At 52.0% G+C, this 25,225-nt stretch overlaps 5 protein-coding genes across 5 annotated transcripts; 3 read left to right on the plus strand and 2 right to left on the minus strand.

Annotated features, from left to right (window-relative positions):
- Positions 1-1,038: 1,038 nt before the first annotated feature.
- On the minus strand, positions 1,039-6,371 carry B0T23DRAFT_202214 (phospholipid-translocating P-type ATPase). The gene is made up of 3 exons (XM_062833406.1): positions 5,580-6,371; positions 2,239-5,414; positions 1,039-2,179 (listed from the first exon to the last, which is right to left on the minus strand). Exons 1-3 carry the CDS (start codon positions 6,057-6,059, stop codon positions 1,147-1,149), a joined length of 4,689 nt encoding a protein of 1,562 aa, XP_062691164.1. The 5' UTR covers positions 6,060-6,371; the 3' UTR covers positions 1,039-1,146.
- Positions 6,372-8,858: 2,487 nt separating this feature from the next.
- On the plus strand, positions 8,859-9,212 carry B0T23DRAFT_385524 (uncharacterized protein). The gene has a single exon (XM_062837540.1). It carries the CDS (start codon positions 9,001-9,003, stop codon positions 9,160-9,162), a length of 162 nt encoding a protein of 53 aa, XP_062691165.1. The 5' UTR covers positions 8,859-9,000; the 3' UTR covers positions 9,163-9,212.
- Positions 9,213-13,185: 3,973 nt separating this feature from the next.
- On the plus strand, positions 13,186-15,715 carry B0T23DRAFT_455472 (uncharacterized protein; the record flags this gene model as incomplete). The annotated part of the gene is made up of 1 exon (XM_062841237.1): positions 13,186-15,715. The coding sequence occupies exon 1, from the start codon at positions 13,430-13,432 to the stop codon at positions 15,713-15,715; it is 2,286 nt and encodes a 761-aa protein (XP_062691166.1). The 5' UTR covers positions 13,186-13,429.
- Positions 15,716-16,149: 434 nt separating this feature from the next.
- On the minus strand, positions 16,150-17,334 carry B0T23DRAFT_202251 (vacuolar ATP synthase subunit E). Its single transcript, XM_062833407.1, has 3 exons — positions 17,155-17,334; positions 16,567-17,075; positions 16,150-16,470 (listed from the first exon to the last, which is right to left on the minus strand). The coding sequence occupies exons 1-3, from the start codon at positions 17,185-17,187 to the stop codon at positions 16,320-16,322; spliced, it is 693 nt and encodes a 230-aa protein (XP_062691167.1). The 5' UTR covers positions 17,188-17,334; the 3' UTR covers positions 16,150-16,319.
- Positions 17,335-19,153: 1,819 nt separating this feature from the next.
- B0T23DRAFT_385533 (uncharacterized protein) lies at positions 19,154-21,425 on the plus strand. The gene has a single exon (XM_062837541.1). The coding sequence runs from the start codon at positions 19,390-19,392 to the stop codon at positions 21,121-21,123; it is 1,734 nt and encodes a 577-aa protein (XP_062691168.1). The 5' UTR covers positions 19,154-19,389; the 3' UTR covers positions 21,124-21,425.
- Positions 21,426-25,225: the final 3,800 nt, after the last annotated feature.

Raw genomic sequence — 25,225 nt, forward strand, 5'->3', positions numbered from 1 at the left:
ATGGAATGCTTGTGAGTGCTAGCCACAAGGGTTCCCTTCTCCCCAACCCCTTTTTCTCGACGTAACTCGGAAGGAGTAGTCATACAGGACGAGTAAACAATTAAGAGTTTCCACACGGAGTGATGTTTATGTTTTGCTCAAGAGATTCGGGAAAAATGAAAAATAGCTATCAACACCGTGCAAGTATTGCGAATCTCTTCCCGTAGTTTCTCTCGGTCTATATCTACATTAGTTCACAGTAGATCTGCTGTTGAATATAATCTGGAACCTTTTCGCAGTTGACTCCATATTCTACATAAACCGAAACTTACGAACACGAAGGGCAAGTTAATCCTGCACCAAATATATATATCCTTCTGAAGTGTGCGAGTCCACGCATTCATTCATCACCAAACAACCATCCCATACCACTGTAATTCTGCTTGCTTTTGCTTCCAACAGAGCCAGTCATGAATCCAAAGACCCAAAAAGTAGTTACTATCAAAACAATGTGCGGGGTATTTATGAATTCATAGATAATGTACACTTTTGGCTTTTGCAGATTTCAGTTTGTACTCACTTTGCTTGCTCTTATCTCTTTCTTACCATACTATACTCTCTTCACTCGCTCGCTTAGCTTGCTTGCTTGCTTGCTCCATTCTCTTCATCTCCTCAACTCGACCCGACCTCTTCTAGTACTGTGGTGATGATATGTGACAAAAAACAAAGCAGCCATAACCAAAAGTACCAAACAACAAGTAGTGTAGATTTGTTGATTCGACGGCCGCAATGAAAGAGGACCAAAAAAAGCAGCAGTACATACTATCGCAGCAGCAGGTATAAGAACGTAGCAGTAACAGCAGCCTTCAAAACCCTGAGAAAAACAAGACGGAAATAGATGAAAACCCCCACCATCCCTCCCCAAGGCCGTGTGGTCCTTCGCACACAGCATGCAGCTACTACAACAACACCACTATCCAGCCAAAAAGTCATGTGTGCAGGCCATGAAATCATGTCCTTCCCTTCCATTCCCTGCCCTAATCCTCCCGTTCCCTTCGCTTCGAACTTCGTCCCATCTGTTTGTCTCAACTTCGTGGCCATGCATGCACTTCGTTCCTTTGTACTTTATCTCTTCACCTCAAACTCACTTATTCCTCCCTCTAAACGTCATTGTTGACTATCCCGCCTTTCGTCCCTCTTATCTTCATCTTCTACCCCAGGATGTGGAACCTCATCCTCACTCTGCTTGCTAAACACCGACAAGCCCCTCTTACGCACTGTCGTCAGATTAAACCTCCTTTGCGCCCCCGGCGTAGGCAGATTCTGCGCCGAGTGTGTCGACTCAATCCGACTAAGCCTGGCAGCTGACGTAAAGTCATTCGACTGCTCCAGACTCTGCCTGATGCGCTCGCGATCCATCGACCGACGCAAGCGATCGTACGATGGCCTGGCGCGGTCAATGGACGGGCGTCCACCGCCCATTGGCGGTTCGTCCTCGATCTGGTTGGTGTCAAGCGAGTGCCGCGTGTAGTTGGTCCCATCACTGCCGTTCTGAGCGCGCGTGTGGTGCGTGTTGACGGATGGCGGATAGATAGGCCGGCGATCCTCGTCGACACTGGCGTAGTGCGTGTGCTTGGAGTGCTTGGACGACTTGGACTTGGCGCGGCTGCTGGACGATTCCGAGGAGCCAGACGAGGTGCCCTTGAGGGCTTCGTCCTCGACGGGAGCGACGACGGGCACTTCGATGGCCTTGTATTCGCCAGTGGAGATGCGCTCGCGGATGATGTCGACGTCGTAGGGGAACATTTGCTTCTGGATGCACTTGGTGACAAGGCGGGGCAGCAGGCAGATGGTCGGCGTGATGATGAAGGCCATCCAGAAGGTGAACTCGGCGTAGACCTGGGGAGCGGCCTGGTAGAATTGGCCCGAGTAGCTAGTGGCCGTGTAGATGCCGGTCCAGAAGAAGATGAAGATGTCACTAAGGAAGACAACCAGGAGCATCACCCAATCCCACCGATAAGTGTTCATGAGGATGTACATGTTGATGGTCAACACGGCAGGATGGGCAATGTAGCAACCCAGTCTTGTCCTTTCCTGGACATCGAGACCATTTCCAGAGGCGGCAGGGGTGAGGATACAGAAGATGAACGGGATGAAGAAGCTCATGACAGATTGATAGATACCATCAGCCATGTAAGCCCTGGGAATTTGTTAGCGGACACTTTCAACCATATTATTATAGGTGCGAATATTACTTACCAGAACTTGGTCTGTGTCCACTCAAGCCGTTCAATACCGCGGCGGTAAAGTTGAGGAACGGCCAGGGACACAGTGTCGCTCACATCCTGATCCAAGACACCCATGAGGATGACAGGAATGGAAGTGAAGAACAGGTTGAACATGAGAATGTAGGTATAGTCGAAAATGTACGAGATGTCGAAGTCGCAAAAGATCTGGAACCAGAAGATGGCCCATGTCCACACCATGTTCTTGTAGAAGAAGTTACTAATCGTCTCTGCCAAGCGACGGTAGGACCAGCGACCATGGACGAGCAGCAAGCGTGTCAGGAATCTGAACTGGCCGATGGCGTAATCAGAAGACATGACAGCCTGGCGACCTTCCTCACCAGCAATACCGACACCGACATCCGCCTCCTGAATCATGGCAACATCGTTGGCACCATCACCGATAGAGAGGGTCATGACGTCCAAGCCGTTCTTGACCATGGAGACGACAGCAGCCTTCTGAGCGGGACTGACACGGCAGCAGAGCACGGACTTGCACTGCTTGCACAGCAACAGGAACTTCTGCTTGAGCGTGTCACTGAGAACCCACCGAAGGGTAAATCCATCAACGACAAGACCGTGAGTAGGCGCGGGCGGTTCGTGGTCCTTCTTGGCCTGCTTGAGCTCCTCGTCGCTGCCGGTCATGCCAAACTTGGCCAAACCCCTGTCGAGTTCTTCTTCGGCAAGGCGAAGGTACTCAGCTTCCTGCTGGACACCAGCCTCGTCCTCGCTAACCTGTAAGCGAACAAGATCCATGTCGTTGTTGAGGAGATTGCAAGAGAAACCGATGTTGATAGCCGTCTCGACCTTGTCACCGGTAAGAACCCAGAGCTTGATACCGGCATTGCCGAGGAGCTCAATGGCATCGGGCACGCCATCCTGGAGACGATCCTCAATGGCAGTACCGCCGAGCAAGGTGAGATCCTGTTCGATTTTGTCGGCAACTTCCTCGAGCTTCTCCTCGCGGTTCTCCAGAGCAGTAGCAGCAACGTCGTGCTCCTTCTTCCATTCGTAGTATTCCTGCTCTGTCAGCTCCTTCTCCGCAATGCAGAGAGTACGAAGACCTTCGACGGCGAACATTTCGAGGTGTTCAGCGGTTTCCCTGCGCAGCTCCTTTTGCTCGCCACGCTTCAAACGGGCGTAAATGATACTGTCGGCACCCTTGCAAAAGAGCTTGATCTTGCCGTCAGGCATTCTGACGATCGCGCTCATTCTCTTTCTGCTGGAGTTGAATTCGATAATGTTGAGAACGGGGTAGTGCATGTCCTTGCCCATGACGTTGACATTGACGCCTCCATCAGACATACCGAGGACGGTGAAGCCCATGTCACGAGCGGTAGCAACCAGAGCGGCCTCGTCCGGAGATTGCGCCTTGAAGATCATTTTGGGAGAATCACCAGGCTGCTTCTCCGCAACGACAGTATGGCAGAGAGCAAGGGCCAACATGAAGTGCTCGTTGGCCTTTTGCTGCTCGGGACCGTTCTTACCAGCCAGATCCTCAACGAAGTCGGGAGCAACGAATGTAAGGTCTTCATCGTGGAGATAGGGGTTGTTGTGAATCTCACGGAGTCCATGGAGAGTGCGTGCCTTGGCTTGTTCAATCTCGTCCTTGATCCTGGCGATCTCGGAATCGATGTCGCCGCCGCCGCTTCGCTTGCTCATACCAATCTGCGCTTCGGTAAAGGCTTCTCCGTACGGCTGTCCGTTGATCGTGGCCTTTTTGAACTCCATCACATTCTGCGTCAGGGTACCAGTCTTGTCGGAGAAAATGTACTCAATCTGACCAACGTCATCCGAAATATTCCAGGACTTGGGGATACAAGGCGCATCGATCGGCTCGTAGTACATGTTGATGTCGCTATAGATGAAATAAGCCTGCAACGTCCGAACGATTTCGAGCGAAATGTAAAGCGAGATCGGCACCAAGTTCTGGAAGACAATAACCGCAGCCCAAAAGGTGATAAATCCCGTAAGACCCGAAGTTCCGCCGATAGAGCCCCATTCGAACCAGTAAGAAGAAGCGTCGGTCTTTGCCCAAGCGACACCGTTTGCGATAGCCGCGATAAGACACATGATCAGAAGAATGGTAAAGTTGTAGACGACGTTAATGTTGAGCTCACGGGCAATCCGAGCCCGCTTGCTGGGAGTAACTCCTGCGTTCATCATGATCTTGGTATCGTGGCCGGTGAAGACGACGACGCCAAGAGCCCATTCGGTGTTCCGGAGATTGCAGCCACGAAGAAGCATGTTATCGATGCTAATGGGCTCCGACATTGGGATTGGGTCGCCATCCTCGTCGTTGGGAAGTTCCTGGAGCCACCTGACCGCACCGTTGTACTTGTAGAGGTTGGGCTGAGGAGGCTCGCTTTCGATGATGAACTGCGCACGTTCACAATCACGGGCATGCTTCATGCCACGGCCGCACCGGAGAGCAGAGCGAACCTTTAGGTTGGTTTCACCGTCCAAGTTCTTGGTCTCAACGTAACAGGCGCCATCCGGGTCTGAAGTTGCCAGAATAATGATATCCGCCGGAATTTCGTCATCGTTGTAGATACGAACAAAATCTCCCACAACCAAACCCTTCCAGGCGTCCTTGGCGAATCTGGCCTTGCCAGAAATGGGAAGGTTGCGGTTGACCAAGTCTCCCTTGATTTCTTGCAGAGCGTATTTGTTGTCCATCTGGCGACTCGATCCTTCTCCGGGGAAGTCCATTTCATTCGGCTGATGCGGAAGTGGCGAGGGAACTGGCGTCATCTCAACTTCGTCTCGTACGACATTCAGGGACCGTCTAGCACGCGAGGTTCTCGACTCCATTGACATACGCGGGTCCGGTTCATCGTGCGAGGCCGTGTGGTTCTTGAAAATCGGGTTGTCGTCCTCCTTTTTCCATAGTCCTTCGGTCTTGTGCCACAGAGCACCAAAGAAGCGTGAGTTTGCCTTTTTGAACCTGCGCCATAGAGATACATTGTCCGCCTCGACGTTGACATTCGGAATGCCGTGCAATTTGTGGACGGGCGCATTGTTAAGAACATTATCCAAGACGGTTCTTCGGTAGTCTTCGACGGCATCCTTGATAGCCGTGACGCAAATAATAACAATTAGAGGGACGGCGTTAAGTCCGGGGTTAACGCCACCAAATATGGGGAAAATCTAGAAAGACGGCTACGCATCAGCATCAACAACACTAGAGGCTCAGAAGGCATCGCTAGCTCTGGGTCCTGAACAGGGGTGGGCGTAATCGGCAGGGGGCAAGGGGCTCCCAAGGGAGAGCGGATGCAGCGGTGCAGCACAGCGGTGGAGGAGACGGCTACTCACAACTAAAATAACAACGAAAAGGAAGAAAATATTGGCAATGTTGTGGAATTGAAACCACAGGTTTTTGGGGACGAAGGACAGCGGCGTGTATTTTGCTGTTCGGATCTTGTTTCGCGGATACTGCTGCGTTGGATGGCCTTCGTCATCCTTGAACTCATCGGTTAATGGCAGGCCACAGAAGATGGTCCTGGGTTCTGAGTGTTGTCCGTCCGCATCATCCTTTCCTGCGTCACCACCGGCGGTGGGCGGCGGCGTGTCGGATTGCCCTGCCGTCGAGTCGGATTTCCCCGAGTGCCCCGAGGCCCTCTTCTTCTCAATGCCCAACGCGTTTCCATTGTTGTTCCTATTCTTCAATGAGAGGCGCTTTAGCCCACTGCTCTTGACGGTGAGTTTGCGTGTGGCCCATCGTGATCGTTGCGTTGAAGTTATTGGTGTCGGTTCAGCGCCCCCTTCGTCTTCGTCTGCTGGTCTGGGAGTCATGATGAGGGAATCGCGGGCAGAGCCCGATCAGCCCGAGCTGTGCGCCAGGATGGCCGAGGTGGCCTATGTTGCTGCTTATGCCGCCACTGCAGATTGGAGTAGACTGGAGTTTGCGAAAAGGGCCAATCCGAAGGTTGGCAATGCGATTGATGGCCCGGTGGCAGCACGGCAAAGTGACCTAGTTCGATACTATTCAAGGTAGGCGGGTAGGTAGGTGATGGAACTCGGATGCAAAGTGACGTTCGGTTTCCGGTATAAGCGGGTCCCGGGAAGCAAAACTTGGGAACTGAAGAGAATTGCGGATGGAGTTTCGAAGGTAGTGGTTCTTTGTTTCGAATATAGCGTCAGGTCGTTGAATGGGCGATAGGCATGAAATCTATGCGACTAGTCGATTCGGACGGAAGATCACGAAAAGAGTGTCGGAGTCGTAAACCAGGAGCGATCTGAGACGGGAGTTCAGGCGCGGCTGGCACGTCCTCGAAGGGGGGGAGGGAGGGGAGAAAATGGAAAGAGAGCGAAATGTAGTTTCGGCGCCCTTGGACGGTTGGAGAAGAAGGGCGGTGGTTTAGGTTAATGGATTCCACTTCCTAGGTCGCAGCCCGTCACAGCACTCGGCGAGATGGGATGCGGTGCATGTGTGAAACTGAAAGAGAGGGTTCAATCAATTCGGTTGTGAGGGCGGGCGAAATGGAAGTGTCTGCAACAAGCGACGGGAGGGGAGAATGGATGGATCAGAATCACAGTGCTGACGGGAGTGAGGCAACAGCAGTAACAGTAGGTACGCAGCATAGCAGCCGACCTAGGTAGCGAACAGCGAGTGGCCTCAAGGAACGGGCATGGAACCTAAGGCGGGCACTAGCTAGGTGAGTGAGGTGCCGTGGTCAGGGCAGCATGGAGGGCCAGGCACTCAGGTCAGGTCTGTCTGAGCACGGCAGAGACTGGACGGGATTGGACTGCACTGCCTGGGCTCCTTCTAGGGCCCGGGAAAGCCGGGGTTGACTTTTCTGGGGCCAGCAAACCTCAAAGCCAAGAAAATGGAAAGATGGACATGGCAAGAAGAGCCCTGGACCCAGCAACGGACCGGACTTGTTACAAGTGTAACCACTGGGACGAGTCAAATACACGTTCAGACCAGTCGCCAAGGGGAGTCCCGGCTGGAAATTCACCTCTACGGCCCAATGTAGGTACCGCCTACAAGTGGGCTTACAAATATGGAGTCCCGTGCTTGGGCAAAGACTGGAAATGTTCTGCTGCTGCCTGTCTCCATTCAGGCGGTGATCAGTGCAGTGTTGCTGCAGGAGAAGATGGAACTCGAGGGCCATCAGCCAATTATGCTGCATTTTAGTCCGATGCGATCACGGCATGGAACAAAAAGGTGATAAAAAAAAATAAAAAAAATAATAACATTCACGACATGATGAAACCATAGTGTAAAAGGCTGAAAACCCATTCATTCTGCACACACAATTTGATCCCGCCGTCTCTTGGCAAGGGAACCTTTTTCCACTTTTTGACTTTCCTTCCTTTCTCCAACGCGGCGAGACACCTTTCCCTGTACCTTTCAGCTTCAAGACCTACCTCACCTATGCCAAGGGATCTGGAATACCACAATGATGCAAAGATGCAATCCATGTGAACGGCCCGATGGACGAGCCGATGGACGGACGGACGACTGTAAAGGCCGACAAATACATACATTGACAGTGTTTTTGACGAAACCATCTGGTACAACCTCGAACCCTGGAATTGGTAATCATCCAAATTGAACCCATCGCCAGCCAACCAGGGACGCCGGCCCTCCTCCTTCCTTCTTCACACAATGTCCACTCTTGTTGCCCACCGCCAAAGTGCAACCAAGAGACTCCTCTCTCAAGCTCATCATTTACGGCGTCGCGGCACGACAAGGTGGGGGCACCCGGCCTTCCTTCCTTCGTTGTTCCTCCACTCCCGCCTGTTACCACCACGGCCAACCCCGTTGTGAACCCCGTCATGCGCCAAATAGTCCGACCTGAGACCTTTGGTTTTGTACGGTGGGCGGTGGTGGCTATGGAATTGATGCCCGGCACATGCCTCGCCCGGCCACCTCCAACTCATTTCTTTATTCCTCTGCCTCTCTGTGTACATAATGGAATGGTTACACGTGAAACATTACCATGCCTCAACCTCGACACTTCCAAATGACCACAGTGGCATTCGGGATGCTCGGCCCCTCGCTGTCAGCTCCGAGAGAGGCTTGACGCCCTGACGCCCTTCCCTCCCTGGTAAGCCTGTGTGTAAGAAAGCACCAAATCGATACCAACGCACGTGCGGGCAAAGAAAAAAAAAACATGGAAGCCGTCGTCGATCCTGCTGGTTCTTGCAGAGATCGCAGGAGAGCAAAGTGGGGATCAAGAGCCATAGGATTCCGAACAATTGCCTCTCCGGGCCATGGCCATCTGTCCATCAGCCCATGAGCCACTCAAGTAATAAGCCCTCCCCGCCTTGCGATGCCACCCAATGCACCTCTTCATTTTATCCATCTTGCAGTTTTACTTCTCTATAGGTGGGCAGCAAGTTTGAGGTTCGCTGTTGTTGGGGAGGTCTCGCTATCTCTCTCCGCTCTCGGTACGTACGGTCATGATATACATATTATACCAAACCTCCACTATACACACCTCTAGGTAACATCGTGAAGATCAGGAAAGCGTTTTGCAGAGGAACAAGCAACGCATCATATCTCTCTCGGGTTTTACTCAAAACCCGGGTCCCGAAGCCCGCGTTGCATAAAAAGTCCCCCGTTGTCCAGCTTCGGAACCTTTCCTCTTTCTGCAAACCCCCAACTGAAAGGCGACGAATAGTATGGAGTCGCCTGCCCAATCAGGTATAAGTTCTCATGATCCGCAAAATGAAAGTGTTACAGCAGCTTGTCAGGTAGCCTGACGGGGCTTGGCTCACAATTCAAATGCTCGGCCTTCTTGAAGTGGAAGGCTTGGAGAATATGCGTGCATTGCGAAACAACTTCCAGATTCGTGAGTACGTACTCTGTATGTACTTCACACACAGGAACAGCAAGAAAAGACCGAGGCGCGTGCCCGCGCGCTTGTTGAGATCCTCGCAATTTTGATGAAAGGCGGACTAAAGAGATCTACTCCATCGTGGGGAAGACTCCTCTCATCGAGCGACCCTACCCAACCAAACCCAAGGAAGAAAAATAGGGGCTACAGTATGTATCTCGGCAGCCCTGGGGGGCCAACTGGTAGGTATTCTGGAAAACCCGTCTTCAGCTCACACTGGGACTGAACGTTGGAATCTTAATCTACCTATTGTCTTCCTTGTGAGTGATGCAATGAATGCTACAAGCCCATCCGCCGCCTCGCTATCATGACTTGCAGCGCCACCAGACCAGGTGCCCCAGTTCCCAATACAGCCAGCCAGTCTTAACCACCATTTTACAACGATTTCATTTTATAAATAAAGGTGAATGACCAGAGTGCATTCATGATCACACCGCCGACAGCGCGTCTACGCGTCTCTATCCCCGTCGTTGACGAGGCCCTAGCCCAGGCGGCCCTGACAAGGAAGGGAAGCAAACAGGATTTGACCGATGACCGATTGAGCACCGACCGGCGGGCAGGCGGGCGGGCGACCCCTATTTCACAGCCTCGATGGATCTTCTTTGAGAAAGATAAGGATGGAGTTCAAACAACGACTTCCCGTCCTAACCCTTTTCAAGAGCCTTGCAAGTAATGCCTTTCAATTCTTCTTCTCTCTCCTGGAGCAAAGCCGCTTGCCAGTTTGAGAGCCGACCTCTTGTGTCTCTCTGCCCTGAACAACCGAACGATTTGCGGCTCAACCCCTTGAGCTCGCTGCCAGCCCAGTGCCGCGCCAAGGCGTACGCCGTTACCGCTGTATACATTACTACCTACCCAGCAGGGCAAACGCAAGGCAGGGCAGGGCAGGGCACAAGGCATATTGGGAAGCTATCCCGTGACACTCAACGTCGACCGCCTCCTGAATCAATCATGACCCTTTCCAGCAAATAGTACCCTCTCTTAATCCTGATTAAGTCTGATGTCTGATGTCCGAAAGGGTGTGGGTTTGGTTCCAGGTATGGTTGTGCTACTATCATGTCCCTATCAATCTTTTCAAGCAAGCCGACCTTTTGCAAACGCATATTCTACAGACTGACCCATCCATCAGATGTAAACATTTCCACTTCTCGCAGTTGTAGGTACTGCGTACGTGAGGCGCCCCTTGGTATCAAACCCCCCCCCCCCCCCCCCCCCAAAGCTGAGGATTCGAGCTGTCCCCCATAGTGCCGGACTTACTTGCATTGACAGAGGACATTACTATACTTATTGTGCTGGTGTAACACGCCAATTTTACCTGTGTATCGCGTTTCAGTGACTTTGTTTATCCGTTCATACATCAGCCATCACCTAAAACCAGCACAAGACTCGGCAGGGCTCCAACCATTCTCGGGTTTTGAATCATCGGGTGCCTTTTAGTGAGGCTTCTTTTCGTGATACATACAAGTGTAGTGTACAGTACAGTGAATGCACAAAAGCACACAACAGTCTGGCGGTTTTGGAATCTTCACTTGTTCCTCTGCTTGGCACTCTGCCAGCATTTCTTTACTAACCGAAAAGAGTCGAACACTGTGTGCAAACTACATACAACGAAGCCAAGAACAATACCCCAAGATCGATGCGTGGCCACTCCGACTCATGCTGCTACCACACCACACCTTAAAAATCGGGACTTGTGTAAGCTGGTGATGATGAATCATCATGAGTCCTGATGATGACGCTTACAGAGAGAAAGAAAGATGCCATGACGTTTACACTTTTACAACTAGACTGTAAGTACCTTAAGTAAGTAAGTAAGTAAGTAACTGGCGAACAACTCGAAATACTTACAGTATCAGTAAGTAACTTGACACCCACAAAAACTGTACAAATGAATACCCGATCGGAGCACACACACACACCAATTTCCGGGTACATGAATACGATATACTACGTAGGGCGGACCTCGTTATACCTACATTTAAACTTTCCGGCAAAAGAAAGAACGAAAAAAAGACAAAAGTAGACGATGAAACTTGTCCACCTCTGTGTGTAGTGTAACGAACCGTGCGTGCGTGCGTGCGTGCGTGCGCCGTCGCCGCCGCCCTCGGTATCTCCCACCCCCGAGGGATGATGAATGGATGGATAGATGAGACCCAGTTTGGACCCTTTGCTTACCTACCCTTGATTATCATCAGCACAATTGAGACACACAGCAAGCAACTGATGACAATTCTTTGGTTTGGAAAACTGGAACCGTTGATGATTGGACCAACATTGCACTGCATCGAGGGACTTTTTTTTTGGGTTGGTTCATCGAAAGCTAAGGTACTGTACTGCATCACGGTGTGTATCAATGTATTTGTTGTTGGATCGATCGGATTGGATTGGATGATGTCAACAACGCAGCGTAGGTAGAGGTAGCCTTTTTAGACTTTTGTTTTGGCCGCTGACAAAGAATCTACGACTACCATACGCTACAGACGGGCGGGAGGGTGTCAATGCCGAACCCAGCAAAACTTCAATTGCTCAAAATCTGACTGGACTTGCAGAAGGGACTAGATTAAGATACAGAAAGAAATAGACTGCGAGTTATTCAGGGACTCTGATAAGACTTTTCCAAAGCACGCATGATGGATCGATACTAGCACTTAAAATGGATTTGTCCTTTATTAGTCGTAACCACCAAGACTGGGGTCACCCTAGCAAAGCGGTCGAAGCCTTAACGTCCGTCCAGTCTGTCCTGACGTCCAAGCGTTCGCCAAGGAGGCGGTTTTTAGCGAAAGTGTTAAAATTACCATAATGGTTACTAGCAATCGTTAACAATTTCACCCATGTGTCATGGGACGGACGGGTCCTTGGATCAGATAAAACAGGCAGGCGAAGGGATCTCAAGAACGACGCTTGAAAAGGAATTGAGGCTGTGAAATACTTGGCCGTGACGGCCTGATAACACAAAACAGATGAATGGCCGAGGTACATAAACCTGAAGTGTTTGACAGCGAAAGTTTTGAGACGAAAACATTTTACACTACACACACTAGGCCATGGCTCCACGGATTGGCGACGTCGAAGGTCCTGAGTTATTTCAAAAAAGATGCTATAAAAGGAAAGGGAATTCGGGATGGCATCATCGCCCGACGGGTTGATTTTTGGTTCGTTGGAGCAGACCCTTGATTTCCTCTCGCGACCCTTGAATGTCTTTCTCCCAACGAACCCTCGCAAAATTTAGGTAACAGATCTCACACAAGGGCCTTTCCTTTCCCGTCAAGGCATAGAATCCAAGAATGACCTGAAGAAGCGAACGGAATCGCGAAGTTGGGTCACCCCTCCCAACTGGAAACGGTGAGTTTTCCCTGCCCGATACCATATCCAAGCTCCGACATAATGGTCAATGCAAGCTGGCAGGGGTGTTGCCCAAAAACTCAAAAAAGAAATTTCCGTGCCTACCGTTTGACGTACGTCTCCTTGAGCCTCCAAAATAAAGAAAAGAAAGGAAAAAGAATTCCGCTTCTCAGCCTACCCGACGTAGTTGTTTGAGTATGCGCTGTGGTCTTCTCGGTGGCAGACAAGACAAGTGTATTGGCGAAGCCATTGGCTTTCTTGCTGACATCACTCGCAGTTGACGAATGGCCAATCATCTGTCATGTGCTGCTGTCATGGAGCGACTGTTGAGTGAGATCGAGCAAGCATGTTCTTGGGTACTCCTGATGAGTAACGGATTCATGATGGGCTGAGTCACTATGATCACGTCGGTAAGGTTGTCATGGAGGTGGATGGATAGTGTTGGCCGTGACAAAGAAAGAAAGATAAGGCTCGCACCGATGCGAAGCGGTAGTCTTTGGGTAGGTAGGTATCTCTCGACGACAACCTCAAGTTGTTCATTGTTTGGGGTTTCCACTTGGCTCTTTCACTCATCCTCCAACCACTGCAGCTTGCATTTCCCTCGCTTAGCCCTAACCCGAGAACATGCAGCCAGGCGTTTTTAGCGGGGCAGTTGGTGGGGATCCTGTCAAATGCACTGTAAATTGAAGCGGGCCGCTGCGACGCGGGTAAAGCTGCAGCAACGCGTCTCTTCACACGACGACGGGAGGACCTCAATGAACAACCGACTTTTCCTGGTAGACAGCATGATGAGATAGGAATATCAATTACACATGTTTATCATACCTCCAGCTGCTTGAAGCCCAAGCTGTTCAAGTTCCTTGATAGGGGGGGTTCTAGGAGGCGAGCGCAGACCGTTCGTTGCCCGTATTGTTTCTGACTTGTTGAAATTCAGCATCGTATCGTCAACCTCGTCGAGCAGACCATCAATTCGACACAATGTCCAAGAACGCTGCAATCACCAGCTTCTTCAAGCCGGCCCCGCGGGACTCGCAGGACTCTCAAGGGAGTTCCCAGGTTCCACCATCTTCAATCCCACGATCGCCCATCAGGGCAGCAATGTCGCCCTTCAAAATGCCTGGAACGCCAGGAACGGGATTCAAATCATCACTCCCCATCAGGTCTCCTGTACCGCCTCCATATTCGCCCTTGGCACTTTTGTCATCACCGCCAAAGCCCCGATCTGCGCTAAAGCCGGTACGAGATCGAAATGCCGTCATTGGAGCATCCGACGAAGAAGAAGACGGCGACAGCGACTTCATATCATCGGACGATGACCTGCCTGATCTCTTCGCCGAACCAAAGACCGAAGTACCCATGTCCATTCGAGCAAACGGAAGCCCGACGAAAGGGCCGGCTTCAAAGCGGGTGGCTTCAGCCAAATTTGTGATTTCACCCATCAACTTCAACAAGAAGCACAAGTTCGACATGAAGGCCATCTTGAAGCATACCGAGGCAGACAAGAAGATCGCAGAAAGCGAAAAGCGAGTTGAGGCGCTCATGGCCGAGGATGAAGAAGAGGACAACAAACGAGCCGAGCCACTTGCTGTCAAGAAGGAGGGGACCACGCTCCATGACGACATGCTGGATATGTTGTCCGAAGCGGAGGACAGTCAGGAGGAGACCAAGAAGGAGAAGCTGCTGAGGGCCGTCAAGAGGACGGAAGCCACAAGCCAGCGTAAACAATGGTACTTCTTTGACGAGAACCATGGGCACAAAGTGGTCGACGATCTGTCCATAGGCTTCCGGAACAAGTTTCCCCAGCACGCAGCCACCGGTGTGTGGAAAATCCTGGCGGCACAAAAGGGGAGAACGGATCTCCTCGAGCGCGGAGTTCCGTACCATCTCCAGTGCAAACTTCGGAACCTACCCGACGAGATCTTTGTCTGGATCGTGGACGAACTACCCTTCGTCAAGACCCGGAGGTTACGAGAAGCCAACCTCCGACTTCTAGGGACATGTCTCGAGCAAGCAGGCCGACTCCTCACACCCGACCGTATCACCCAGTTATTCCGCACCATCGGCACACCCAAGCGATGTCTCGAGACGCCATCACCATCAGAAGACGGCACTGAGCAAACGAAGCCCGACCCTGGCCGTCCCTACAACATGGACCGGGACTGGACCCCGCTCCGCACCGTCCTGCGCATCCTATCCCAGACCGCCCACGGCCTATCCATTGACTCCCTCACCCGCTCCACGACCCTCCTCCTCCGCCTTGGCATGGACGCCCTCATCCGGCGCAACCCGGACCTGCACTCCACCTTCCGACACACCCTCATCAACCTCGTCGAAGCCGTGCCATCCTCCTCTTTCGACGCCTTCTGCCTCTCCTGCTGCAGCAGTCTCTACTCCCTAACCACGGACTCCTCCCTCCTCTCGGACGCCCTCCGTGCCCTGCCCTACCAGACCCCGAAACTAGTCAACCTCCGCCGCCGCCTAGCGCTCGCCTTCCTCTTTGCCTCCGCTTCCACCTCTCTCTTACCCTCCCCCCCTTCTCTATCATCATCATCATCATCATCACCCAAGATCCCCTCCCCCATTCAAGAATTTTCCCTGCACGACCCTTCCCAGACTTTTTCCTTCCCTTTACTTCTCTCCTACCTCGACATCTCTCCCCACTTTCAGACGACCCGTTCTTCCTCGTCTGCCGATTACTTTGTTCTCTCGGCCCAAACCGACCTATTACGCATATCCATCGGCGACGGCGATCCTCCCTCTTCTTCTTCTTCTTCTTCTTCTTCTTCTTCTTCTTCTTGTTCGGTTCCCCTTCCGTTCCCTAAATCCACGACATCATCATCCTCCTCCACAACAAACCCCGAAACCAAATCGCATAACCGCCAAATCGACCTCCTCACCCGCCGCATCCGCACCCTCTGGTCCAACATCCACGACCAATCCGGGTCGACAGCAGAGATCTCTCGGTTGGAAGCCAAAGTCAAGCTGAAAGACCTGGAGAGAAAATTGGAGTGGGCGGTTAGGACGAAGCCGGTGAGTAGGACGAATATCTTTGGGATTCGGTCTGCGGGAGGAGGAGGAGGAGCAGCAGGAGGAGGAGGGTCGGGGATCTTGGGTGGTGGTGTTGGTGGGTATGGGGAGGACGTGGATAGTGAGGAGGAGAGGGAACGGGAACAGAAGAGGGAGAGGGAGGGGGTGGAGCAGAAGATGTTTATGAGGAGGTTTTTGGGGAAGACGACGGCGGGGGCAGCGAAGACTGAGGCTTAAATGGGGGTTTGTTGAATGGGATGTATGGACATGTTTGGTTTTTGGGCGTTAGGAGGAACTCTGTTTACTGGTGTTGAACTGTGGGGGTTATTCGGTATGGTGTACAATCGGCTTGCATTGTCTGTTTGTGTGTCTGCGGTATATGGAATGAAAGGCAATATAGAAGCGTTAAGATATGAGGTAAATGGTTGGCCATGTCAGGAAACGTACAGTTCTCAAAGATTGGCAAAGTCTAGAGGAACTCAAAGGAAGCCAACAGCATGAAACAACAGTTGCTTTGCGATAAACAAGGGGGGGAAACAGCGAAAACAACTGTATCATACAAAACTCTAACATGATAATCCTCCATGCATGCATTCGTCCATCATCCATAACCACCTACCATACTCCTTCGCCAACCTTTTCTTGGCTTAACTTGTCTTTGTCATTGAACATCATCAAACAACGAGTAGTAAGCACCCAACGCTCTGGCGTGAACCTCTGGCTTTCGTCTCCCTCTGGAGATTCGTCCACAGGACTCCTTTCTCCCTTTCCTGAACATCAGGTGCCGTAACTTTGTTGTAGGCCTTCTGCGCATTCGCAGCCTTCCAAAGAAGCGGTGCATTTAATCGAAGAACTTGCGGTTGGGGTTTTCACCGAACAGAGCCTTGCGCATCGCCGGGAGAGCGCTGTCCTTAAGCAGGGTCAACCTGGCCTCGAAGGTGTTGTCGATATCGATCTTGCCGTTTCCGCCAACGATGATGATGCCACCGGCGCTATATATCAAATCGTGTTAGCATCATTTCTTCTTCTTCTTCCTCTCCTTCCTCTTCACCACAGCCCGAAGCATGGTGTGTGTATGTATAACCTACCTCCCCTCAGGAACGGGATTCTCCGCATCAATCGTCGCCTTGACATCCTTATCCGTCTTGTGCTTGTACTCGGCGCTCGCCCACCCCGCCGCCTCCCTGACCGCGTCATAATCCGCCTGGCGCGCGCGGATCACCAGCTCCGGCTCGTTCATGGCGTAGAAGCCCTCCAGGATCAAGTCCCTGAGGATGTCCTTGTAGCGGCCCAGGTCGTGGGTAGCTTGGCCGAGCTGGGCGCTGGCGGCCTCAAAGATCTCGTCCAGCAGCTCCTGGCGCGCGCCCAGGACCCGGAGTCGCGTCTTGTTGGCCATTGTCGACCGCGTGATCTGCTGCGACATCTGGGCCTGCTTGAACTTTTTGGCGTAGGCCGAGTCGATGGCGTCCGTCTCCTGGCGGACCAGCTTGGACTTTTCAATGGCGAATTCCTCGTCGGCCTTGATCTGGATCTCGCGCGCCTTTTCCTCGGCTTCTTGCTTGATGAAGGCCGTCATCTTGCGGAGCTCTTGTCCGACCTGGTTGGTGGGCAGTGTGGTTCTTTGGTTAGCTGGCATTGCATGGTTGGTTATCTGGACTGGACGGAATTGGCTCTACCTGATCGTCGGACAAGGCGTGAACTTGTGACATTTTGGCGGGTGTTTATGAAGGCACTCTAGGGAATAGGTGTTGTGGTGGTGGTTCGGGTCTCCGAAGGACGGTGATCGAGGATGTGATGTCGTCGTCGTCCTTGGGAGGGGAAGCTCGTGGCGGGCAGAGCTAACTTGGATCGATGTCGGGTGTAAGACGACGAAGACGTGAGGTGTAGGGACGCTGGGGGGATGGCGATCTATCAAAAGTGGAAAACAGGGCTCAAAGGGTATCGCGGTTGCTGGAAGTATTTAGTTTAGACGGAGGATATCGACAAACGACGTCGACTAATGGATGTTGTTGTTGTTGCCCGTTGACGCAGCTTGGGGAAGGGTGATGATGTTGGCTTGGCACTGCCCTGGGATGGAGCCAGAAAGGCTGGCAACAGCAACCCCGGCCCTGGGCAACGAACCTCCAGCTACAAGTAGGTGGTGGTGGTGGTGGTGGACATCAGCCAACTGAACTCACGACGTCGCTCGCTGTCGCCCCGCTGCAGTGCAGAGCTTCGAACCGGCCCGGGGACCTGGAGAACAGCCCTCACTCAAGGCATTACGTGAGATAACTGCGGCAGGCACCAGCCACAGTAAGCCCCACCTCCCGTCGGCTTGGGGACCTCGAACAAAGTGACATCAGCCTCAGTCCTATCGGTAATGTACTGCGTAGAGGTACCTCTACCAGATGCCTGCCGCTTTGAGGAATGAAATCCATGCCCGCCCGGGTTCGTCACCAGTCCGATACCTACCTACCTATGATCACCGTCGGCTAGCTAGCTGCAAGTGATGTCCGGCTGGCAAAGCGACCGACACTCACCCGACAAGGAGAGGGAAGTGGAACCAAGGCCCCAGGGCATGTCAGCTGATTGGACCCACCCGCCACCCTCAGGGCACCGCGGTCAATCACTCGCAGCGAACGGAGTCTTCCCCTTACCTAGCGTTCAGCCATAGCGCATTGACGGCCTGTAACATGTGCTGCACATACGCTGCTGCACTGCGCGTGAGAGCGTCGCGCTAGGTAGACCGGGCACCTCCCTCCAGGGCACCAGCCCGTCTCGGTGACGGGACCCATGTCAGCCAGGCAGTTCCACGCATCTTTCCTTCCATGTTGCAGAAAGAAGGAAAGGAAGAAAGCTGAGCAGAGTCTGGGTTTGGGTCCATGGAGGTCAGGTCGACGACGCCCGGTGGTTTTGTTCCTTCCACTTATTCATGCGTCAAGGCCCGATCCATACCTCTCCATACGTATAGTGGGCGCCCGGTTCATGGAAGTTGCCCTGTCTTTTTCCAAGAGTTTTAATGTTTCGTCTCTCGAATACACAATTTCCCCCCTTCCACTACTTGCCTCTACTTTCCTTCAACCACTCCTTTCGTGATAGCAGCTCAGTGAACTATCCGAGATTTGCACTCCAGTTTACAAGAGCCGGAGGTCGATAGCCATTTGCCGTGCCTGCCCTGCGGCCGCATATTACTGAGGTGCCCTGCAGTGAGACATCAGGGAGAAAGACCCTATAACAACAGTCTACTGTCCAGCGAGGTCCTCACGGCGGCAACAACCTACCTACTAATCAACCAACCTTATCATCGGCCTCTATCTAACCCACCTACCTACATTCTACAATACCTCGCTACGTACCTTGATACCTACGACCGCCTCGACCGTTTGCGACACACCTAGACTACCGAATTGAACCGGACGACAAACTCTCGCCCCCTTCACCGATTGTGCACCTGACCCGGGTCTTCGTGCGCTCGAATTACGTCGATTCCAATCATAGCCAACAACGCTCTTTGTTGTGGTACATATTCTCCCTTCGACCCAACAACTCGCCCGGACAACCTCAGCGACCGAGCGGCATCTCCGTCACAAGATTCCCCCCATGCAAACATAGCATAATAGCCGCCACCTCGCCCCTCTGGCTGTCTGGGTGAAAGATAGCCTCAAACCACAGGCGCCATGGGGCTCATTGGCGGCATCTCTCCTGGAGGGAGCATTGCTGTAAGCTAAACACTCGACACACTTCCATCTTTCCACCGACAACTCCTAATTTTCCATGCGCAACCACAGCTCGGAATAATAGTCGGCTTGATATCCACGAGCGTGCAAAGTCTCGGCCTCACGCTGCAACGAAAGTCCCACATACTCGAAGATGAAAAGGGGCCCTACGATGTTCGACGACCGCCATACCGGAGAAGGAGGTGGCAGGTAGGAATGGGCATGTTCATCATCTCCAATGTCATCGGGAGCTCGGTTCAGATATCGGTCCTCCCTTTACCGGTTCTCTCGACACTCCAAGCGTCCGGCTTGGTCTTCAACTCGATATGCGCCACTCTCATTCTTGGAGAACCCTTCACGAGGTGGTCACTATGGGGAACCTTGCTGGTCTGCAGCGGCGCAGTCTTGATCGCCATTTTCGGGGCTATTCCCTCGCCGGCGCACAAGCTGAGCGAGCTGCTGGAGTTGTTGGGACGAGGTCCGTTCGTGGCCTGGATGGTGTTTCAGGGATTCCTTGTGCTGGGCATTGCGATCGCGACAGATGTGGTCAGCCACTTTACGAAGCTGATGCAGCATTCCCGGTTCCGCCTGGCTCGGGGTTTTGCATACGGGTGCATAAGTGGCATCTTGTCTGCTCACTCCCTGTTGGTGGCCAAGTCAGCCGTCGAACTGCTCGTCAAGACCATCGTGGACGGCGATAACCAGTTCGTCCACTGGCAATCCTGGGTCATTCTTCTGGCCCTCGTCACGCTCGCTCTCAGCCAGCTCTACTACCTACACCGCGGCCTGAAACTGGTTTCGACCTCGGTTCTTTATCCACTAATATTTTGCATCTATAACATCATCGCCATTCTAGATGGCCTAATCTACTTCGATCAGACCGAACTGATTAGCCCGCTCCAGGCGTGCCTAATCACCCTCGGCACCGTCATCCTTCTAGCCGGCGTCCTGGCACTGTCATGGCGTCTCCACGACGAACAACACACTCCCAGCGTCGGACAGTCGACACTCGCCCCAGGAATGGGCCTGGTCGAAGACACCGAAGACGAAAACGACGAAGAAGCCCTTCTCTTACGTTCCGACATTGAAGATGAAGAAGAACGCATCGGCGTTCCCTCCCCACGCTTGTACAGCTACAACACCTTCAGCGCCAGCCAATCCCGGCTCGGCGACGGCACCTCTCAAGACGGCGGGCCCGTCGTGGTGAGGGCGCAACCAAAGCGCCAGCGTTCTCTAGCCGGCCAATCGATCCGCACCCTCCCTAAGAACCGATGGACCGAATGCGCCGAAATTTGGGACGAGCTCGAAGACCGCGACACGCCACCCGACCACTCCTCCACTTCCTCCCCAGCCTTTCTCTCCAGCAGCAGGCGACGCTCCACTACTTTACCCGTCACGAATCCAAACGAGGGTACTTCCCTCCTCCACCCTCGTCGAAGGGAAGTAAGCGATAGCTACCAATTTGCGCCCAGAGCAGCCACCGATCTTGCCTCGGCCCGACGGAATTTTGGGAGACGTAGGAGGTCCACCGGGTTTCCCGGTTTCATTCCCCGCAAACCTTCAGCAACGACAGTACCACGGAAACCATCAGGTGGTGGTGGTCTGCAGGATCTAGTCAGCGGGTTTTTGAGAGCAAGGTGGTGGAAGAATAAACCCAAGACTACTCTTGGTGTGCCGGGGCTTAGGGCGGAAGCAATAGTTGCGATACATGAGGAGGAAGGGGAGGGGCTGTTAAGGGATTATCATGGCCAGGGTCAAAGTCAGGGACAGGCGCAAGGTTCGGGATCAGGGTCAGGGACACAGAGTGAGAGAGTGTCTCCAAGGAATGGGAACGCAAGGCCAGGGCCAGAGGCGTCCTCACTAGATGGCGCCCAAGGGCATGAGCGATCAACAACAACAGGAGGGACAAGGAATAATGGGAGGCGCAAGGTTGATGACGCACCGGTATAGTAGACCGTGTGTCTTGCTTGGGTTGGCGCTTGGGGTTTGGCTTTATATCATTCTTCTTCTATTAGGTAGCAATGGAGGCTCCGGGGGGATGCATAAATATACCAGCATTAGACGCGCGTTTTGTTACAAGTGTCGTACCTGCTGTATCTGCGGTATCTGCTTGAGTATGTGATTATCCCTTCTCCGTGTCGGTTTCACGCTGATATTGTGTGAATGCGGATTTCAACTAGACGCCTCAAATACTGTTGATTCGACCAAAGGCTGGATAAAACTGGACGATCAAGATCAATCATTTTCACGAGCCACTTTCATAGTAGTTGATGGCTAGTTTGGGTGCTCTTGAACTCAAGGAATGATCGATCGTTAGCATCCAGGCAGGAGAACCAACCGTGGAATCTCTATACTTAAAAAAAAAAAAAAAAAAAAAAAAAAAAAAAAAAAAAAAAAACATTATCAACACACGAAAAACGTCTTACAAGCACGGGCCTTCGATGGACGTTGCGGAAGATGATGAATGAAAGGCGTTGGCTGATTTGGAAGTTGTATGATAGCCTTTGCTCAGGTCGGTGCTACTAGGTAGCTGACAATAAGGCTTTCGTTGACCGCGAATTACTGCCCGAGTTGGTGTTACCGATGGTGTATACGTTCGTATACATGCTGAAGTTACCGTTCGTAAGCCCATACGTATCGTACCTATGTATGTCCACTGGCAAGTCCGGTAGACCCGTTCAGGCGCGCTCTTTCACCGTCGTACCGGACCCTAATCCCTATAGACCCGACGGTTCTGCTGTCCATCTATGCATTCGTCTTCGCCGCTGTAGGGAAATTGTTGATGTTCGTCAATGAAATGATGGCGCCCGATGATGCTTGTCCTTCCGAATGTCTTGAGTATCGTGACTGGAGGAAAGCCTATATCCTTGTTCTCCTGATCCTCTCTTACGCGTACCGATACTATTGTGTGTCGTACAATTCTGGTTATTTAACTTGCACTTTTCGAATTGGTGAATCGGGCACGCTCGCCATCTTGAGGAGTCTCTTTGCACTTTTGCGTTTAACTCTTTTCTGAATGAATGGGTGTTGGAAAGCGGTAGAGCTGTCTTGATCAAGCCTACATGTAGGTACCTACCATTCCTGAAACTCAGTGGGTGATTGGGAAAGTCGAAAACGAACTTGACTTGACAAGAACGCAGGTGGATAGGTAGCCATGTGAAGCATGAAGACCGTGCCATCTCTGACCGGCAGCTTTTTGTGGTATGTATTCGAGTTAAGAATACCTCTACATACATCTTTGGTGGACCCACTTTGAAGACAACAACATCTTCACAACCACACACGACGGCCACTCATGATTTTAAGACTAACTCCGCGTGATGTAAAGGTTGATTACCTGTCGAAACACTTGCCAGATGATTAAAAAATATCTTGAGAGGCATTGCGATATACATTTCTTTGAATTTCATAGTATCTCACTGAACAACGGTTCCCTGCAATATCAACTGCCAAGTCAACTCAAGGGCTAGCTGAATCCGCATTTTTGATCTCTTGGAATACTCTTTTGGGGAAAATCCTTGGTGAGCAAACTTGGAAGAAGTAGTCTATCTTTGAATCTTTCCGTCCTCCTTCATGTCGACGCCGGTGGAGTCCATTTCTCCGGCTCATTCTCCAAAGTGAGAGCAAAGCAGGGCAGGACGCACGCGAAAGGGTCTACAATGTTTCCCGATCCTTGCGGGATTTCTTGCAACATTGTTTCATTGATTTCAGGGTGGACGACCTATATTATCATTGAAGCGGTTCCGCGGCTATCACGAAAGGATCTACTCATATCACAGAAACCAAACCCCTCCCCCGGCCTCTCTCCCTCTTATTCTCTCTTTTCCCTCTCTCCTCTCCTCCAGCTGTTGCTCAATCTCCCAACATCACCACTCTCCTAGTTTCGTCGCCTGCCCTCCTAACGCGAGCAGATACGTCGCCTAACGTCCTGCTGTCGCCTCGCCGAGACCACTCAGAAGAGCACCACTAATAACATGGCCGCCCAGCATCGAAAGCGATGCACCATTCCCTGCATCATCTGTCTCAATGGACAACGTGAGTGCTTGTTAAAACTCTGAAGCACAGCTTGTGTGCAGTATCACAACGATAACAAGCGGTGCGATTGCTCTGGAAGGAGCACGTACCATGAGGTGGCTTTTGGGGAGGTCTTAGAACCTCGCATTCTTCTCCCAGATTCTTACCACACACACAACTAGAGGCAGCAATTGCTGCTCACGACCAAAACTCTGGAGAGACTTGCATTGTCCATTCACCTTGATCACTAGAGTTTAGAGAAACATTTAGAGATGGAGGTTTGATTTCGTCTCTAATCAAGATGGCGTCAACTCCGCGAACAGCGGAGCGAACCATCACTCGCAAGTCGAGAATCAAAGCGTCGTGACCTTTGCAAACAGCGGAGCGCACGATCAATCACAGGTTGAGAATCAAGGCGAGGCCCAACACCTCCACACTCACCCACTCGTACATCGCCCGCGCGGGCAGTACAATCAACGCAGACAGCATACCTACTGTCCAGCCGCGAAATGCACCAGGCAATGGTCGCAAGAGGACTTACGAGCCTGATTACAGCTTTGCTGACGTTTATCGCAGCGCTGCTCAAAGAGAACAGCGCATGGGAGTTCGGCGCCACACTAGCAAGAAGCTTTGTGCGCCTACGTTGGCTGATGATGAACAACGACCACTTCTCAATCTCGTATGATGACCCACTCCACAACGAATCTACTCTACTCTTTCCTCCCCCAACTAGGGTAGGAGCAGTACCGAGCCCAGACGGCAGAGGGCTGCTGCCGGCAAGTGCTCGAGTTCTTCGAGCGGGCGCAGGGAGCGCAGCAATCTTTGCCCTCGGCGGGCACGCAAGCATCGTCGTCGCCGATTCTCCATCCGAACTATCCTCTTCCTCCGCCCGTATGCCCTACGAAGTAGCGATGTACTTGGCTATGGCCATTAAGCCAATCGCCCCCTCTGCGTCAGGCTGGAGCTGCCTCAAGAACCTAACAGAAGCAGAGGGAAAAGAGAAAGACAAAGGTCACGTTCCTACCTAAGTAAGCGACCAGCCAATATTCCATGACCGTGACCGGGGTCTGCGGATGGCTGCTTGGCCCGCACCTTCTTTTTCAAACAGGAAAGTCAACCACGTGCAGCTGTTAGCACACCTCAGGGACGAAGGTGGGATCTTCTTCAGCAGACAGATCTGTGCCTGCTGGTGACTCATTTCGCTCTTCATTCAGTCCATCCAGAAGGCTTCCGCGCGTGCTCAGATTTGTCCGTTTCCACATCTTCCCATCCTTTGATGGAGATTTTGATGGTTGGTCCAGATCCCCACTGGGCGAGGTCACAAAAAGCAGCAGCATCGCCTGACACCAGATCTCCTGGTGGGTATTCGAAATCAGGCATTCGGAGCTCCTTGTCGTATGAGCACAGATAGTTGACCATGCCATCGTTCAAGGCACGTCCCAAGTCTTCAAGTTGTTGTACATCCAATAGCTCCTCGGTGCTGCTTTAGCCGGCCAGAACAAGCGCTGCATTAATAGTGACACAACTCGTTGATTGAATCGTCATATAATGCCTAACATTCACTCAATGTCACTGAATGGTTTTAGACCACAATCATTATCTGCGTGTCAATGAATGCTTGAATGAGTATTACCCAATACTCCTTCCCTCGTTGAAGGTTGATTGATATTATTGTGGTTTTTAAACCGTTCACAGTGCCTCAAGAGTGTCACTCCCTAAATAGTGCACTTAACCCCAGCAAAAGTCGAACATTCATTTCGGTCCTTTTCACTAGTAGGTAACCAATAACCCTTCATTAAGTAGACGTAGGTACACCTTATGTACTTTCCAGAGAATGATGATCTTTCCCTGTTATTGAAAGAGCAAGCTGTGCTTGACGGATATGTTTCCTTGGACAGTGAGGTCCTTCCATCCCTACTATTCCTTCCCTTTATCAGGTATCTCTTGCCTTTTTGTTCCCCCCCCCCCTCTGGTCATGTTCCTTTCCTCACCCACTCTTTCGGCAGCCACCTGTTGCTGGGCAGTTTGTCGTATGTCT

Source organism: Neurospora hispaniola (genome assembly GCF_033458365.1).
Source record: "Neurospora hispaniola strain FGSC 10403 chromosome Unknown B0T23scaffold_6, whole genome shotgun sequence".
NCBI classification, from domain to species: domain Eukaryota; kingdom Fungi; phylum Ascomycota; class Sordariomycetes; order Sordariales; family Sordariaceae; genus Neurospora; species Neurospora hispaniola.